At 46.3% G+C, this 19,339-nt stretch overlaps 1 protein-coding gene across 5 annotated transcripts in view; it reads left to right on the top strand.

Annotated features, from left to right (window-relative positions):
* Positions 1-14,672: 14,672 nt before the first annotated feature.
* The window catches only part of TRAF3 (TNF receptor associated factor 3), a 29,463-nt gene continuing 24,796 nt past the window's right edge, over positions 14,673-19,339 (top strand). For all 5 annotated transcript variants that reach the window (XM_065871295.1, XM_065871299.1, XM_065871297.1 and 2 more), the window contains exons 1-2: positions 14,673-14,917; positions 16,585-16,636. In XM_065871295.1, the coding sequence (XP_065727367.1) occupies positions 14,673-14,917; positions 16,585-16,636 (297 nt within the window). The remainder of the gene's footprint in view (positions 14,918-16,584; positions 16,637-19,339) is intronic.

The following is a 19,339-nucleotide window of genomic DNA, read 5'->3' as shown; positions in this document are numbered from 1 at the left end:
TTCATTATTTAAACCATTCAAAATGTACAGTTCAGTGGTTTTTATTTAGTGTATATTCACAGTGCTATACAGCCATCACCACTGTCTAATTCTAGAACATTTTCATCGCCCCAAACGAAACTCCATACAGTCACTCTGTATGATTCTCCCCTTGCCTCAGCCTCTGACAACCACTTATTTACTTTTCGTCTCTGTGGATTTGCTTGTTCTGGACATTTCAAACATATGGAATTATATGATATGTGGCCTTTTGTTTCTGACTTTTGTTACTTAGCGTAACAGTTTTCAAGGTTCATTCATGTTGTAACATGTATCAGGACTTCATTTTTTTATGGCTAAATAATAGTACAATGTATAGATACTTATAAATTTTGTTTATCCAGCTATCTCTTGATGGACATTTGGAATGTTAATATTTTTTGTCTATTATGAATATTGCTGCTATGACATTCATGTACAAGTCTTCGTGTAAACATATGTTTTCACTTCCCTTGGGTTTATACGCAAGAGGAGAATTGCTGGGTCATATGGTAACTCTGTGTTTAGCTTTCTGAGGAACTGCCAAATTGTTTTCTATGGATGATGAGCATTTTATGTTCAGAAATGTTTGAGGGTTCCAATTTCTTCATATCCTCACCAGCACGTAATTTTCCATTTTTTTAAATCACAGCCATCCTGATAGCTGTGAAGTAGTATCTCATGATGGTCAGTTTTTTTAATAGTAATTTTTGACATAAAATTGACAGAACATAAAATTAACCATTTTAAAGATTTTTTGATGTGGACCATTTTTAAAAAGTCTTTATTGAATTTGTTACAATATTACTTCTGTTTTACGTTTTGGTTTTTTGGCCATGAGGGATGTGGGGTCTTAGCTCCCCGACCAGGGGGATCGAACCCTCACCCCCTGCATCGGAAGGCAAAGTCTTAACCACTGGACCGCCAGGGAAGTCCCAAATTAACCATTTCAGAGTGAACAATTCAGTGGCATATAGTACATTCACAGTGTTGTATAATCACAACCTCTCTATGGTCCCAAACGTTCTCATTCCTCAAAAGGAAACCCCTTACCCATTGAGCAGGCAGTCCTCATTGTCCTTCTCCTTATCCCCTGGACAGCCGCCAAGCTGCTTTCTGTCTCTATGGATTTACCTATTCTGTATATTTCAGATAAATGGAGTCATACAGTATGTGTCCTTTTGTTTCTGACATCTTTCACTTAGCGTAATGTTTTCCACGTTCATCCATGTTATCGCCTCTATCATCACTTCATTTCTTTTTATGGCTGAGTAATATTTATCTCATATTTTGTTTACCCATTCATCTGTTGATGGACATTTGGGTTGTTTCTGTCTTTTGAGTATTGTGAATGGTACTACTGTAACCATGTGTGTGGGTATGGTTTGAGTACCTGTTTTCAGTTCTTTTGGGTATATACCTAAGAGTGGAATTGCTGGGTCATATGGTAATTTCATGTTTAACTTTTTGAGGAACTGCGAAAATGTTTTCCACAAAAACTGAACCATTTTGTTTCCACCAGCAATATATAAGGTTCCAGTTTCTCCACATCCTCACCAATTCTTGTTATTTTACCTTTTTAAAAAAAAATTATACCCATCCTGGTGGGCTTGAAGTGGTAACTCACTGTGGTTTTGATTTGTATTTCCCTAATGACGGATGACGTTAAACATCTTTTCGTGTGCTTATTGGCTATTTCTGTGTTTTCCTTGGAGAAATGTTTATTCACATCATTTGCCCATTTTTTAATTGTTGTTGAGCTGTCAGAGTTCTTTGTGTATTCTGGCTACTAGACCCCTATCAGATATGTAATTTGCGGAGATTTTCTCCCATTTTTTTGGTTGTCTTTTCTCATTCTTAAAAATTTTTTTTTAATTTGTTTTATTTATTTATTTATTTTTGGCTACATTGGGTCTTCGTTGCTGCGCATGGGCTTTCTCCAGTTGCAGTGAGCGGGGGCTACTCTTCATTTTGGTGCGCGGGCTTCTCATTGTCGTGGCTTCTCTTCTTGCGGAGCACGGGCTCTAGGCACGCGGGCTTCAGTAGCTGAGGCTCGTGGTTTCAGTAGTTGTGGCTCATGGTCTCTAGAGCGCAGGCTCCGTAGTCGTGGCGCTCGGGCTTAGCTGCTCCATGGCAGTGGGGTCTTCCCAGACCAGGGATCGAACCCGTGTCCCCTGCATTGGCAGGCGGATTCTTAACCACTGTGCCATGAGGGAAGCCCCTTTTCTCATTCTTAATAGTGTCCTTTTATGTACAAAAGTTTTCAAATTTGGTGAGGCCACTTTTTATCTTACTTTTTCTCTGTTGCTTGTGCTTTTGGTGTCATATCTAAAAATCCTTTGCCCAATTCAGCATCGTTAAAATTTACCCCTATGCTTTCTTCTAAGAGTTTTAGGGTGTTAGTCGTTCATCCATTTTGAGTTAGTTTGTGTGTATGGAGTGAGATAGGGGTCCAAGTTCATTCTTCTGCCCGGTTACCCAGTTGTTTCAAAGACTGTTTGTTTCCAACTAAATGGTCTGGACATCCTTGTCAAAAATCATTTGGCCATAGATGTATGGGTTTACTTCTGGACTGTCAGTTCTATTCCATTGGTCCACACGCCTGTCCTTACGCTAATATTACACTGTTTTGATTACTGTCATTTTGTAGGCAGTTTTGAAGCAGTAAGTTTGAGAAGTGTGAGTCGTTCAACTTTCTTTTTCTTTTTCAATACTGTTTTGCTCTTTGGGGTCCCTTTTGCAGTTCCTTGTGAATTTTAGGATCAGGTTTTTCATTTCTGTAAAAGGAAGGCCACTGGAATTTTAATAGGGATTGCACTGAATCTGTAGATTGCTTTGTGTACTATATTAGTTAGCGTTCTCCAGAGAAACAGAACCAATAAGGGGTGTTTGTGTGTGTGTGTGTGTGTGTGTGTGTGTGTGTGTGTGTAGAGATATTTATTATAAGGAATTGGGTCTCACACAATTATGGAGACAGGCAAGTCCCAGGATATGCAGAGTAAGTTGGCAACCAGGAGACCCAGTGGCTTAGTTCCATTCTGAGTCTGAAGGCCTGAAACCAAGCGAGACAAAGGCATAGTTCCTATCCAAAAGCCAGGCTCAAGATCCAGGAAGAGCTGACATCAGTTTGAGTTTGAAGGCAGGAAAAAAGCCAGTGTCTCAGTTTGAAGACAGGCAGAAAGAATCTTCCTTACTTGAGAGAGGGTCAGCCTTTTTGTTCTGTTCCTATTCAGGCCTTTGACTGAACAGGAGGCTCACCCACATTAGGGAGGGCAATCTGCTTTACTTAGTCTACCAATTTAAATGTTAATCTCATCCAACACTCTCACAGAAACATCCAGAATAGTGTTTGACCAAATATCTAGGCACCCTGTGGCCCAGAGAAGTTGACATAAAAAATTAACCATCACAAGTAGTATTGCCATCATAATAATATTATCTTCCAATCCATGTACATAGATTTGTTTTGGAACAAACAGGTATCTTGCCATTGAATGGTGTGTTCTTTAATTTCTTTCAGCAATTGTGAACACATATTTCCTCTTGTTGGTTAAATTTATTCCTAGGTAATTTATTCGTTTGGATGCTATTGTGTATGGAATTGCTTTTTAACTTTACTTTTCAGATTGTTTGTTCCTGTTGTATAGAAACACAAATGATGTTTCTTTGTTGGTCTTTGTACCCTGCAACTTTGATGAATTCATTTATTAGTTCTAGTTGCTTTTCTTGAGAATTCTTTGGGATTTTCTAAATATAGAATCATATCATCCATGAACAGAGATGGTTTTATTTCCTTCTTTCTAATTTGGATGGCTTTATTTATTTTTCTTGCCTAATTGCTCTGAATAGAACTTTCAGAGTATAATATTAAATAGCAGTGGTGAAAGCATGCATCCTTCCCTTCTTCCTGATCTTAGTGCAAAAGCCTTCAGTCTTTCACCATTAAATGTGGTGGGTTTTTCATAGATATCCTTTATCATGTCAAGGCAGTTCCTTTTTATTCCTAGTTTTCTAAGGGTTTTTATAATGAAAGGGAGTTTGGTTTTGTCACATGTTTTTTCTACGCCAATTGAGATGATCATGTAGTTTTTCCCCCTTGCTCTATTTCTGTGGTATATTACATTGATTGATTTTTCTTATATTAAACCACTCTTGCTTCCCTGGACAAATCTCACTTGGTCGTGGTGTATAATACATTTAATATGCTTTGGGGTTTAGTTTTCTAGTATTTTGTTGAGAGTCTCCTTCATTTTTTTTTTTTTTTTTGTGGTGCACGGGCCTCTCACTGTTGTGGCCTCTCCTGTTGCGGAGCACAGGCTCCGGATGCACAGGCTCAGCGGCCATGGCTCACGGGCCCAGCCACTCTGCGGCATGTGGGATCTTCCCGGACCGGGCACGAACCCGTGTCCCCTGCATCGGCAGGCAGACTCTCAACCACTGCACCACCAGGGAAGCCCCTCTCCTTCATTTTTGAAACGTAGTTTTGTTGGATAGAGGATCCTTAATTGATACTTTTTTCTTTCAGCCCTTCAAATATATCATCCCATTGTCTTCTGTCCTCCATGGTTTCTGATAAGGTATCAACTGTTAATCTGATTGAGGAAATTCTTTTATGTAAGGAGTCACTTCTCTTGCTGCTTTCAGAATTCTTTCTGTCTTCCATCCATTCAGTTATAATGTGTATTAGTGTAGATCTCTTTGAGTTTATCCTGCGTGGAGTTTGTTGAGCTTCCTGGATGTGCAGATTAATATTTTTCATCAAATATGGGAAATTTTTGTCCATTACCTTTTAAAGTATTCTTTCCACCTTTTTCTCTCCCTCCTCTCCTTTCTGGGACTACCATAATGTATATGTTGGTATGATTGATGTTGCCCCACAGGTCTTTAAAGCTCCTTTCATTTTTCTGTATTATTTTTTCCTTCTGTTACTTAGACTGGATAAACTCAACTGTCTTATCTTGAAATCTCAATTGACCTGCCTTCAGGTTCTCTAATTCTTTCTTCTGCCTGCTTGGTTCTCCTGTTGAGCCCCTTTATTGAAATTTTCATTTCTTTTATTGTGCTTTTCAACTCTAGAATCTCCATTTGGTTCCTTTTAAATTTTTCTCTTTATTGATATTTTCTATTTCATGAGACATTGTTCTGATGGGTTTCTTTTTTTTTTTTAATTTCTAAAAATTATTTATTTATTTGGTTGTGCCAGGTCTTCATAGTGGCAGGTGGGCCCGTTAGTTTCAGCTCACCAGCTCCTTAGTTGCAGCACGTGGGCTCCTTAGTTGCGGCTTGTGGGCTCCTTAGTTGTGGCATGCAAACTCTTAGTTACAGCATGCATGTGGGGTCAGACCTGGGCCCCCTGCATTGGGAGTGCGGAGTCTTATCCATTGCGCCACCAGGGAAGTCCCTGATGGTTTCTTTTACTTCTTTGGACAAAGTTTCCTTTATCTCTTTGAACTCACATAAAATCAATGATTCAAAGTCTTTGTAAGTCTAATGTCTGGGTTTCCTCCCAGACAGTTTCTGATACTTGCCTTTTTTCCTGGGCCACACTTCCTTATTTCTTTGCCTGACTTGTAGTTTTCTTGTTGAAAATGGACACGTTGAATAGTATAATACGGCAAATCTGGAAATTAGATTCTCCCCAGTATTTGTTGCTGCTTGTTATTGTTTGCATAATAACTTCTTTGAGCTAATTTTGTAATAGTATAGTAGTCAGCTAGTAATCAGACAGAGATTTCCTTAAGTGCCTGGAACCAGAGTTATCTCTGAGTCTCTTCAGACAGGGTCTGTGTGAGTATTGGGGTATGTTTTCAGCACTCGGCCAGGCAGTGGACAGCTTTGCCTTAGCATTCACTTCCTGCTTGTGCGGAGCCTGAAGGTCAGCCAGGGGTGAGACCTTAGAGTCTTCTCAGGCCTTCCCTGAGTGTGCACACAGCCCTGGGCATGTGCTTGGCCTTCTAGAACCCCAGGAACTTGCTGGTGCTTCTCAAAGCCCTTATTTCCCAGCGCTTCCTGTCAGCCTGTTGGTTTCTCTATCATTTGCCTCGGCTGTGACTGGTTGCCCCAGGCATCAGCAACTAATACATTTGTCTGTAGAGGTTTTCAGTATACACCCCCTGCCCCCTACCAGTAGCTGCCTCAGCACTGGGAGAGTCCTGAGTTTGGTGAAGTAAAGGCAAGCCATTTGAGCTGGTCTTCTTGGGAGCCACCAGACAGGTCATAACCTACTACTGAAATCCTTTGCAAATGAGATCTGTTCTGCTCCACCCACCCACCCCCAGCCCCCCACCAAGTACCTGTACTGGGATTGCAGGCTTTTATCTTCCAGGCCACTACCTCTTGGGGGATGGGACCAGGGTAAGGTAAAATGCCACAGAGCTCACTTGTTCTTGCCAAGGCTTCGCTTGATTAAGTGTTCCTCTGAATGTTGCAAGCTTTTGGTTAGTCTTTAGAGTTCCACAGAAGTTGTTTCTGACAGACTTTGCCAGCTTTTTTCTTGCTTTTATTGAAGGATGGACTTTTGGACTTCCTTACTGAGCCCTTTTCACTGACATCACTCACTAGTCTGTTCTTTTTTTTTAATTTATTTTTGGCTGCGTTGGGTCTTCATTGCTGCACGCGGGCTTTCTCTAGTTGTGGCGAGCGGGGGCTACTCTTTATTGCAGTGCACTGGCTTCTCATTGCGGTGGCTTCTCTTGTTCTGGAGCACGGGCTCTAGGCGCACAGGCTTCAGTAGTTGTGGCACGTGGGCTGAGTAGCTGTGGCTCGCGGGCTTAGTTGCTCCACGGCATGTGGGATCTTCCCAGACTAGGGCTTGAACCCGTGTCCCCTGCATTGGCAGGCGGATTCTTAACCACTGCGCCACCAGGGAAGTCCACTAGTCTGTTCTTAACGTTGTGGCCAATTTTGAGTTTGCCTAATTTATGTACACCCCACCTGATTTCTAAAAGGAAGTACGATGGCTTACAAAGGTAAACAGTATGAAAGAGAAAATAAATTATTATTAATGTTTGTGTGCCTGTTGGTTGGAGGGCATTCTAGTAAAAATTGTGTCCTCCCTGGTTGATGTTGAAAACTTTGGTCCTGCGGATAGAAATTTTGTTTCCTTTGCTGATCTTGAGGTTTTCACCCTCCCTGTTGCATAGATGGGAGGACATCTGAAGCAGATTCACCTCAGTGGTTGTCCTTCTGCATGACTTTGTATGTGGTCTTAAGGTGATACACCCCATCAGCATCCAACTATAGCAGTGCTCACTGTTGTCTGCCTCTGAGCTGATTGTGAAAAATTTGCCTCCAAAGGCGGTTTTCCTAAATCCAGAACCCCCTTTTCCTCAGGACACAGTAGGTGGGTAATTGTCTTATTTTAAGACATCGTTCCTGTTGCCGTAGTTGTTTTAGGAGGTGATTAGGTGATTCTTACACTTCAAATCAGAACTGACTTCTTGTAGTGACCTTGATCGCTGGCAGAGTCTGGGATTGTCGGTAAACCTGTGAGTGTTCATTCGTCCACCAGTCCTGGCGCCTACCAAGGAGTCAAGCCCCTTCTTTCCTCGGTCCAGCTAAGGCCCACATCAGCGTCTCACTGATACAGAAGGGCGTGGGCCCAGGCCCGCCCACGGGGCCCTGCTCGGGTCCATCTCTGTCTTGAAGAATCTTTTTTTCCTTGAGCGATATGAGTCTGTTTGACATAGTTGGTGGCACGTTTGCTACTTTTATTTGAGCAGAATATCCTTCTTTTGAAAATAATTCTGTGGTGGAATCAGAGCTGTTTTCTATTTTGGTTTCCTATATACTAGGTCATCCCTTTTTCATCAGCATCACCTCACCCATGAGCTAATCTGAATATTTTTAAAAGGCCGAGATACAGATAAAGATTATCCTTTAAAAGGATACATTTGACTACATTAAAATTAAGAATTTCTCTTCATTAAAATACATAAATAAAGTCAAGACACAACCTAGGGGAAAAACATATACATATAACTAACAAAAGATTAGCAGTCAGAACATAAGAATAACGCCTACAAATCAATATTTTAAAAGACCAATAACCCAATTAAATAGTGCAAAAGAGACGCAATCAGGCATTTCAACAGAAGGAAAATCACAAGTGGCCCATGAGTGTACAAAAAGATGCTAAACCTATTTAATTAATCAGAGTAAGGAAGAAAAGGGACCATCGTACCTGCTAGGTTGGCAGAAATTAAGATGTCTGATGATACCCAGTGTTGGTGAGGGAGGGTGTGGGTTAAGAGAAGCTTGTAAATTGGCGGCGCCTGCACCTTGCTAACCAGCCATTCCTCTGCAATCTAGATGTAGAGTTCGGGGCAGAGACTGGCAGATTCCTTCTGTAAAGGGCAAGGTGGTAAACGTCCTAGGCTTTGTGGGCAGCGCACAGTCTTGTCACACAGCTGCCTTTGTTTCATTTGTTTGTTCGACTCTTTAAAAATCTAAAAAGCATTTTAAGCTCAAGGGCCTAACAAAAATAGGCTACTGAGTATCTTTGACCCATAGGTTATCGTTGCCGAACCCCAATCCCCTGGTCTAGGGAAACTTAGATGCGATGAGAGCCTCAGAACACACTGTCCATAATAGCAAAAACTGGAAGCAGTGTGGTAAGAAAATAGATGAGTACACCATGGAATATTATACTGCAGTGAAAATGAATGAAGTATGTCTCCTATACACAGCAAACATGGGTAGACGGAATACTGATGGCAGAGGACTACATACGGTATATCATTTTTATGAGGTTAAAAACGGGGAAAAGTATATTGTTTCAGAAGAAAAATATATGCTTGTAAGAAAATTATAAATACGAAGTTCAGGCTGATATTTACTTTTGGAGAGAGGCAGGAGGGTAGCTGAGGAAGGGGCACGCAGGTCGACGGTGACTGTTACATGGGCAGCGGGCTCTGGGGTTTTGTTGTTGTATTCTTACCTTGCATGTATGTTGCACATAATCTCTTTTATGTGTCAGATGTCACATAGTACATTTTTTGAAAGGCAGGGAAGGATATCAGCCAGGGAGGTCTTAGATCCCCCCAACCTGTTCTCCCTGAAGCGGTACTTTCTGCCCCCGAGTTCTGCTGAGTTGACCCCCTGGGAGGGAGGAGGGAGGTGTCTCGGCAGCTGATGGGCGGTGGCCACCAGCACAGACCGAAAGAGCTGTGAGAAGGACGGCTAGGAGTGGAGCCTGCTTTGTTCTGTGACAGTAGTGAGATCGCCGACCCTGAGTGCATCCTGTTCCTTCCCCGTCGATGGTCTCAGCACCCTGCTCAGAAATCAGTTGACCATAAGTGTAAGCGTTTCTCTCTAGACTCTCAGTTCTGTTTCATTGGCCATATATCTGTCCTTACTTCCAGTACCATAGTATCCTGATTAATTTGTAGTAAGTTTTGAAATAAGGAAGTGTGAGTCCTCCAACTTTGTTCTTCTTTTTCAAGACTGTTTTTTCTGTTCTGGGTCTCTTGTACTTCCATATGAATTTTAGGTTTAGCTTATTAATTTCTGCAAGAAAAAAAAAAACCAGCTAGGATTTTGATAGGGGTTGAGATGAATCTGTAGATCAGTGTGAGTAGTATGTTAAGTCTTCCAGTCCGTAAACATGGAGTATCTTTCTGTTATTTACATCTTTGATGTCTTCAACAACGTTTTATGATTTCCAGAGTACACATCGTGCCCTTCTTTGGTCACATTTATTGCTAGATATTTTATTCTTTTTGGTGCTCTTTTAAATGGATTTTCTTAATTTTATTTTTGGATTGTTCATTGCTAGTGTCTAGCAATAGAGCTGGTTTTTATATATTGACCCTGTATTCTGCGACCTTGCTGAACAAGTTTATTAGTTCAGCTTGTTTTTGGTTGATTCCTTAGTATGTTCTATACACAAGATTATGTCATCTGAAAATAGAAATAGTTTTACTTCTTCCTTTCCAATCTGGATGCCATTTATTTCTTTTTTTCTTGCCTAATTGCTGAGAAGGGGCTTTTCAAAGAGGCTTTGAGCTGTCTAAGATGAGGAAACAGCGCGATCCCATCAGACTTCCTGATCCCAGCTGGAGGAGAGTGTATCTTCTCTGTATAGTGCTGCAGAGTTTGCAGAGGGATCCTCTGTATAATATACCAGTGACGCCTGGTAATGCCATGAGAATTAGGGGTAGTAATTCCTTTTCACTTTTTCACGGGGACAGAAAAAGTGAGGCCCAGAGGACAAAGGCTGTGCCCAAGGACCTGCCTCAGGGAAGGGGCACCAGGCCGTCCTTCCCACCCAGACCCCTCAGGGCTGGATGCCCTGCCTGTCCGGCTCCTTCCCCCAGAGCCCCCCATTCCCGGTTCCCCTCCACAACCAGCTAACGGTGCTGTGTCTGCCTGCCCTCCTTCTCTCCTCCTCTGCTAGAATTGGAATCATACCACAAATCCCACTCAGGAAACCCCCCATCTCCCCCAAACAGAGGTGCTAGCCTCCTGTTTTGAAGGTCCGCAGCCCTTTGTAACCTCTCAGGTGGCGTTTCTTGGTGTCTGCCGCCGCTCGTGCCTTTTAACCCTGGAGTGCTCACCTTCCTCCCGACTCCCGCAGAGGCCTCTAAGGGTGGGACAGTCTCCTTCATCCCCGTGCCCTGCACGCGAGGCACAGAGCTGTGTACGTTGTAGGTGCCCGGCTATCTGTTGAAATAAAGTGTGGTTGGCTTGGCAAACCTCTGCAGAGTTGCTCACCTGAAGAAGGGCTCTCCCACTCGTGGAGGAGGCCGGCGGCTGTGCCCTCCAGCGTGGCATGGCGGTGCCTGCCGACAGCTCTGCAGAAGAACCTGAGATGTGCTCACCAACAAGGCCAGCAGTGCCCTCCAGAAAACCCGGCTGTGGCCGAAACAAAGTCGGGAGCATCAGTGTTTGAGTGAAATGAGCTACTGTCCTCTAAAATAAAGTTTATGAGTTTACTAACCATTGGAGGAAGTATACAATGGACAACCTTTTTAGAAAGATGTTTGGTAGTGATTTTATTTATATATATATATATATATATATATATATATACATACACACTTTTTTTATTAATTTATTTTTGGCTGCGTTGGGTCTTTGTTGCTGTGCGCGGGCTTTCTCTAGTTGCGGCGAACGGGCTTCTCATTGCGGTGGCTTCTCTTGTTGCAGAGCACGGGCTCTAGGCACGCGGGCTTCAGTAGTTGCAGCATGCAGGCTCAGTAGTTGTGGTTCGCAGGCTCTAGAGCGCAGGCTCAGTAGTTGTGGCGCACGGACTTTGTTGCTCTGTGGCATGCGGGATCTTCCCGGACCAGGACTCAAACCTGTGTTCTCTGCAGGCGGATTCTTAACCACTGCACCACCAGGGAGATCCCGAGCAGTGATTATGTATTTTAAAACGCGCATCATCTTCGACCCAGCAGTTGGGTTGCTGTGTGCTTGCCTAAAAGTACAGAGATGCATCAGGAGTGCTCACTGCAGTTTGTTTATAATATAAACCAAACCCAGCCTAGCTCGCCATGAGTAGAGCTGGTAACCCACGCAGTGGAGTGCTGTGCAGCCCTTCACGATAACGAGGTGCATCTTTACGTGCTGATGTGGAAAGGTGCCCAGGACACACTGTAGGTGACGAGAGAAAAGCTGTGGGTTAGTTTGCGTGTGCAGTACAGCTTGTGTAGAGACACGTTTTCCTCTGTGCGCATTTGCTGTTTTCGGACATCTCCACAGTCGCCCTGAACACCCAGGGGAGCGTCTGCCTCTGGTGGTTGCAGTCCCGGAATCTGGTACTTACTCTTTACACGTTACCCCCGTGTCTAGTTGTTGTTTTCTCTGTGAGCGGGTGCTGTTGTTACAAAGAAATCTTACTGTCCCATCATGTGTCAGGCACTGCCCACAGCATCAGGCATATCCACTTTTGGTTTTAGTCTTACATTTTAAAGTGTATGACACTATGTATAAATGTCACGGATTAACCAAACCCAAATGGAACCCATCTTAAACAGTTACTTGGTAATATTCTTGGTTAGATTTTAAATTGAAATATAATTCACATACCATAAAATTCACCCCTTTAAAGTGTCCAGTTCCGTGGTTTCTAGTATATTCACAGAATGTGCCGTCATCCCCAGTATCCAGTTCCGGAACACTTTGATCACCCCAAGAAGCCCTGTTCCCATTCGTAGATGCACCGACTCCCCCCAGCCCCTGGCAACCGTGCATCGACTTTGTGTCTCTGTGGATTTGCCTCTTCTGGACATTTCACGTTTAGGTAGTTTTCTCCGTCCTTACTTGTGAATATAGGTAAAGGAGGTCTGGTATTTTTCTTGTTGGTGCTGTCTGAGCACTGTAGGGCCTCTTTCCCTCCTTCCCCAAAGGCTCGTTCTCCAGCCAGCAGCTTAGCTCAGGAGTGCGCCGTGCGTGGGCCAGGATGCGGGACCCTGAGCAGGACCGTGAGAGGCCCCGGGGGCCCGCTGCCGAGCTACCCACGTCAGCGCCTCACGTTCCAGGTGAGTCCTGGCACACCTGCTGGCCGCAGGCTGTGCTCTGCCTTTCAGGACAGGCTGCTGTGACGTTCTCCTTATGTTCTTGGGATGCTTGCATCCGTTCGCTTATCTTAAGCAGCCTATGAAACCAAGGATCTAAAACTATATTCTTCATTTGTCTGTACAGAGTATGACATGTTATAGGTAAAGGAACATTTATTATTTGGCATTAACTTGATCTTGGGGTAATTTTCTCTCATATTTGAACTAGGAATTCACCTCCAAAGAATCAAACATTTCTCACTAAAAACTTTATTGAACACACGGCTCCTTTACGCACTATAGGATAAAATACTAAACCAAGGTGGCAAGTAGCTTATAATCTAAGCAAGGGTTTTCAAGGTATGAAGCTATGAGATCAGATGTGAAATCTGAAGAGTTTTCTTTTCCTGTGTTTTTTTTTGGTTTTTTTTTTCTGGTTTCACAGAAACACGGTTTGGTATGAGTGGCTCAGACCTCACCTTTCCCTCTATTTGTCAACTCAACAAATGTGTATTTTTGAGTTGAGATAAGATGAGAACCTTCTACCCATCAGGCACTAGCGATCCTAGGTGCCTGGTGTTGGTCAGCCAACAGAACAGATCCAGACCCACGCTGCTGGGGAGCTTGCGTCCTGCCACAGGGAGAGATAGGCAGTGGATAAACCATAAACGAGCAGTCTTAGGAGGACGGACCAGGGGGTGGGGTGTGTGGGCTGACCAGGGCGGGCCTCCCTGAGGAGGTGGGAGGGGCGTTCCCGGCGGGGAGCTGTGGAGCCAGGGTCAGCCTCTGCAGAAGGGCAGGGAGGCGGCCGGTGGCAGCAGGTCGGCTCCTGGTCGGCCCTTTTCCCTGACGGGCACCTTCCTGCTTAGCCTCTTGAGGAACAGGATTCTAATCAACAAGTTGGTGAGCAAAGGGTTGCTGGCCTTTTGGGGTCATTTTGAAATCTTCTTTGTTTTGGTTTCACAGATAGATTTCATAGGAGGCTCGCACACTTTGCACGATAATGTGCTATTTTGTTAAAAGTAACCCAAGTGTGGCTGAAACACCAGGTCATCTACGTGTCACATGTACTGCTGCCTGAGTGGTTCCTACACATCCCAGCTACGAAACGTTCGTTCCCACAGCCCCAGGGAGAGGCAGGAAGAGCTGGCATGAGGAATGAGGCTGGGGGAGCTGGGCTCTGCCCGCAGCCCGCCTGGGCACCCTGGGGTCTCGGGTGGGGTGCGCCCTGGTTCCCGTAGAACCCGAGTCTGCGGCCCGGCCGGGCCCGGCTGGCGAGGAGCCTCAGCTGAGGAGGGCAGGGTGGGGACGCGGGCGGATGCCCACAGCCTTGTGAGGAGAAAGAATTGGGCCCTTATTTTCGTCAGCAGCAGAAATAGATGAACTGAGCAGAAGCACGGCGCAGTCTTGAGAGGCCTGGTGAGCTGCGAAGGAACCTTCTCTGCAGGGCCACCAGATGCGCTGCTGCCGAGGCTGCTGGGCCTGGGGTCTTTGTGGCTGGTCTCCAGGCACCTCCTACTTTGCCTGGCGACGGGGACTCGCGGGTGGGGACCAGCCACCTGTGCGCTCCCAGAAGGCAGAGGGCGCGGAGACCCAGCCCCGCGTCCCCTCCACCGGCCCACCCCGGGCACGGGGTCCCCACAGACCCAGGAAGCACCTCCCAGGGCTGCAGGGCATAGGCTCGGTGCAGGGGCCTGGGCGGGCAGAGTGCAAAGGACCCCGAGGGAGGTGCCATCGCTGGTGAGAGGAGCGGGTCCGGCCTTGGGCTCCACGGTGACACTGCCCTGGGTCGGGTCGTATCACCTGGCAGCGCAGTGAGGCTCACAAGGAAATGAAGTTGGCTGAGAGCAGCTGCGGCTCCAGCCACGCCATCAGAATGATGCATAGAATTTAAAGTTACGGCAGAGTATCATCTGTGTTTTACGTTAAAGAGCTTTGATGATGCAGTTTGTACCTTGTAGCAGGTCCTTGGGTGGGAGGTGTGTCTGATGGCGGTGTCCTGCTCCGTCAGGTGCTGGAGGCTGGAAGGGCACCCGTGTGTCCTCGAGGCTGAAGGAGAGCGCACGCACTGGCTCTCCCGGGCCTCCTGTCAGCACCCTGTGCCTCCCGGCGTGTGTCTCTGATGGACGCCCCCCCACCCCCGCTCCCCGCAGGATGGAGCCGAGTAAAAAGCTGGACGCAGCCGGCACCCTGCCAGCCAACCCCCCACTGAAGCTGCACCCCGACCGCGGCGCCGGGCCTGCCGTCCTGGTCCCCGAGCAGGGGGGCTACAAGGAGCGCTTCGTGAAGGCCGTGGAGGACAAGTACAAGTGTGAGAAGTGCCGCCTGGTGCTCTGCAACCCCAAGCAGACCGAGTGCGGACATCGCTTCTGCGAGACCTGCATGGGCGCCCTGCTCAGGTGGGTGCCCCAACGCAGGGGACCGGGGCCCGGCCCGCAGACTCAGGGAGCCCCTCCCCAGCTTCTCCAGCGAGGTCTTGGCCCTGGTGCCCGGGTCTCCATCTGCGTGGCCAAGTTTTGCTGGAGGCGCTCACGGTATGGGGAGGAGACATCCCATCTGTAAATGACGGTGGGGTCCTTTGGGGTGAGCGCCTGGGGGCTGGGATTGGGGGACAGGGCGATGGGAGGGATGGGCCAGGCCGAATCCAGTGAGTGTCAGGGAACCCGCAGCAGCCCTCACGGGCCTGTCAGCTGGGCATTGATGCCATTTAGAATCACTGGTGTCAGAGAGGCTGGAGTTTTACAGCAGAGCTAACGTTGGCTGAGAGAGCACCTTCGTTCATCCCACAGTTATTTCCTGAGCGGGGTGCCAGGCACTGTGCTCAGCCTGGGTCCCCGGCAGCGGACAAGGGCCGGCAAGGCTGCCCGCTGCTCCTCTAGACCCGCCACTGAGCGCAGCCTCCCTCCCGGCACCCTCCTTTGGGTACTTCCCACCGTGCTCTTATCCACTTATCCCCAACAGTGAACTCAGCTTCGCCAGCTTGTGGGTAAAATAACTCTTGGTTGGAGCTTAGTGATGGCAGAACAGGCTCAGAGCACCTGATTTCCCTGCACTCTGGCGCCGCGGAAGCGGCCGGGGACTGTTGCTCTCCTGGTTTCGGCCCTTCTTTGCTTCTTGAGCTCCTCCTGTTCTGTGTTCTGCAGGTGTCAGGGGATCCCGCCCAGATGCCACTCAGCCCCGGGGTCTAAGGGTGTGAAAAGATCCCCATGATTAAAACAGTTTGGCACAAGCTCCATATTAACGTAGGCTGAATGAGTGAGCTTTTATTTTAAAACGCGTTAATTTTCTCCTGCACCGACCCTCGGCCCTCCTGCCCCTCCGCAGGGCCCCAGTGCACTCGTGCCCACCTGCCCCGTGCTCCTGAAGCCTCTGCTGCTGCTCCTGGCCTGGATTCCTGGCGCCTTTAGGGGCCCTGGCAGTAGGGAGCGCTCAAAATTAGTTTTTATTTTTAATCTCTAGGAGGTGGTTTCCAGGCCCGGGATGGGGTGAGAATCAAGTCCAAAACAGGGCAGCGTGGGAGCAGTGGCTGGTGTCCTGAGTTTGGGGACAAGAATAATGTAGGAGACCAGTGGTTTCTTTAGACAGGATCAGCTTTAAATCCCCACACTGTTCAAGTCCACGGAATTGCATCATCCTTTCAGTACACTGTGAAGGAAATAGCCTGTGGAGAAAGCCCTGACTGTGCTTACAAAGCAGAACCGTTCAGAGGCTTTCCCGATGGCTGTGGACAGTCAGCTGAAGAGCCCCTTCACAGAGAGCTGCTTTTGGTTTCTGAAATAAAATCTCACCTTTAATTGAAAGGGACTTTCCAAGAGGGACTGATCTAAGCTGTTCTGCTTAAAAACTTCCTTATGAAAAATTACTATTAAAAAAAGAATGTTAACCCTTTTCTCCTATTTAAACCGTATTTAAACCAAGTTCACCGGGGCATGCTGAAGCTCTGGTGGTTGCTCTGAGCTTCGCACGGCAGACACGTGACCCTAAAGTGAATGGTTCACCGTATCCAGTGGGTTCAGATGAGAAGGTGGCTTTCACTCTAACACATTTACTGTGTGTTTCCCCTCAGCTCCTCCAGCCCGAAATGCACTGCGTGTCGAGAAGGCATCAGCAAAGACAAGGTATTCTTGGTTTTTCATAAATTATTTTGTCACCGTTTTGTGCTGGGTAGTGCCTTCTACGTAGTTTGCATCCAGTGCCCTGGTTCCGAGTTTCTCTGAGTCGACAGCTGATGGAGCAGGGTCGAGACAGGGGACTGTGTCATGTAAGCACCGGGACGGACGGGGCAGATCCGCTGGGCAGGTCCCCAGCCGCGTGACCCCCGAGCCTGTCTCCTCACCTGTGTCAGTAATGGGTTCACTCCCCAAGACCCCCAGGTGGGTGAGGAGTAAGTAAAGTGCAGAGATGTGCACTGTCGTCTCGGGTCTTTATCCCAGATGCCTGCGCTCTACCTTCAAGCAGTGCTAGTCTGAGGGGTTCCATTGGATTTGCTCTCTCCCTGCCCCCAGGCAGCGTCTCGAAGTCATTAAGACACGTGTGAGATTTCAGCCCTTCCCTCCCCCGCGTGGTTGAGAATGCCAGGAGAAGCTCACGAGAGTCCTGCAGATGAGCGCACGGGGGCCCTGGGCGCCCACCAGCTTCGAACCGTGGGCCCTGAGCCCTTGTCACCCATCCCTGTGGCCATCCAGGCCCTGCCAGGCACACTTCTAGTTTGAAACGACTCGTTCTTGACGTACTTAAAATATCAATAAAAATATGTGGTTCTGAAATTTTGGTGAATGAACCGAACAATTTTTAAATGTAGGTCATTAAATTGTACAGTAAAATTCTCACTCTGGGGTTTTCCCACGGCTTTGTTGTTAAGCGGCACAGGTGAGTGTGGTGATTTGAGGGTTGCTGGTGACAGGTGCCCGTGGGCTGCCAGGACGGGGCATCCGGTGTCACCTGCTCTGGGCGGTTCAGAGACAGAATTGGCCGAACGTCCACGTACCTGTTCTTCCTTAGCATTTACCTGCCACTAAAGACTTCACTTAGCTTGGAAGGGATTGTTTTTAAGAAAAACATATCACTCAGTTCTACCTCTTGTCTTAACATGGCAACCTGTTAACTTGTTAACATGTATCTAACCAATGTGACCAGGAGAAAAGGTTGAAACAGTGGGCTAAGATGAATTTTTTAGTGTCTCATTTCATTATTCGGAGTTATTATCCTTATTTTTCAATGGCATTGATAGCTGAAGAAGAATTACTAGATTTGCTGAAGAATCATAAATGAGACTGACTGAAGCCATGGATCCTCGTGGGAAAATGTGGGGTTGGTTGGGCCCCGGGAGACCAAGATCAACCCCTCGGCGGGTCACTGAGGACAGTGGCCACCCTGGGGCCTCCACTTCCCCATCTGTAAAATGGGACAGTTGTAGTAATGATACTAGATCTTTTTCAGCTCTAAAATTCTGTACTTTTATTATTCTGATATTTTCATTCTATGTTTTTTCTCCCTAAAGGTAAATGATTTAAGAAACTTAGGGAATTCCCTGGCAGTCCATTGGTTAAGACTTGGTGCTTTCACTGCTGTGGACCCAGGTTTGATCCCTGGTCGAGGAACTAAGATCCCACAAGCTGTGAGGCATAGCCAAAGGAGAAAAAAAAAAAAAAAAAAAAAGGAACTTAATGGCACAGAAAGGAAGCTTATTTATTACTGGTTAAAAATACCTGTTCTGTTTACTTTAATATCTAAAATTATGACCTTTTTTAAAAAGTCATGTTTACAAAGGATTAGATTTGACTCCAAATTAGTTTATTTTTAACTCTTAACAGCTGTTGTTTCTATTTCTTTTCTTGTGGAGTCTAGAAGGGCTATTGAGCTCCCTGTTCCCCCTGTTACCGTGTCAGCGTGTGGGCGTTTCTTAGAAATGCCTGAGGATGAGGACGGTGTAGCTTGTGTTGTTAGGAGTGAGAGTATTTGTTTTCCAAGGGAAAAATGAAATTAAAGGGAGGTTTTCATTTTCAAAGGGAAACATTTTCATTATTGGATTAACCGCAGTCTTTGCAACATATATTTTTTAAAGTTTCTTGGGCTTCGTTGGTGGCGCAGTGGTTGAGAGTCTGCCTGCCAATGCAGGGGACACAGGTTCGAGCCCTGGTCTGGGAGGATCCCACATGACCCGGAGCAACTGGGCCCGTGAGCCACAATTACTGAGCCTGCGCGTCTGGAGCCTGTGCTCTGCAACAAGAGAGGCCGCGATAGCGAGAGGCCCGCGCACCACAATGAAGACTGGCCCCTGCTTGCCACAACTAGAGAAAGCCCTTGCACAGAAACGAAGACCCAACACAGCCATAAATAATAAATAAATAAATAAATAATTTAAAAATGTTTCTTACGTAGCGGGCTAATGCTTTCTTCTTGGTGAAAAATGAGTTATTAGTGACATAACCTTAGGAGCAAGAACCAAAATAAATGTTTTACAAACCATCTGCAAAATACTGTCTTTTACAGTAGTTTCTCTCTTTCTCTGGCAAGGATCTACAAAGGCATCAAGTTGTAGCGGGCTCTGCCCTGGTCCCTTGGTGGGAGGTCCCACCTGCGGCAGTGCTGGTGCCTGAAATCTCCAGGATCCAGATGTGAACTTGGTCCTGGTGTGTCCTCGTCTTGAGTGTGTCAGAGTTAATCCAAAATGTGTGCTGCTCCAAAGTGCTCTTCAGTTGTTCCGTATAACTTGCTTACTTTTGGTTTATTTAATAGAAGGTGGTAGTTAAGGTTTTATTATTTAAATTGTGTCCCTAGTGGGGTGGCTCCTTCATTCTACTTAGATTAGAATAGTTCTT

Source organism: Phocoena phocoena, chromosome 2, assembly GCF_963924675.1.
Source record: "Phocoena phocoena chromosome 2, mPhoPho1.1, whole genome shotgun sequence".
Lineage (NCBI taxonomy): Eukaryota > Metazoa > Chordata > Mammalia > Artiodactyla > Phocoenidae > Phocoena > Phocoena phocoena.
This window is presented reverse-complemented; position numbering and strand designations above follow the sequence as displayed.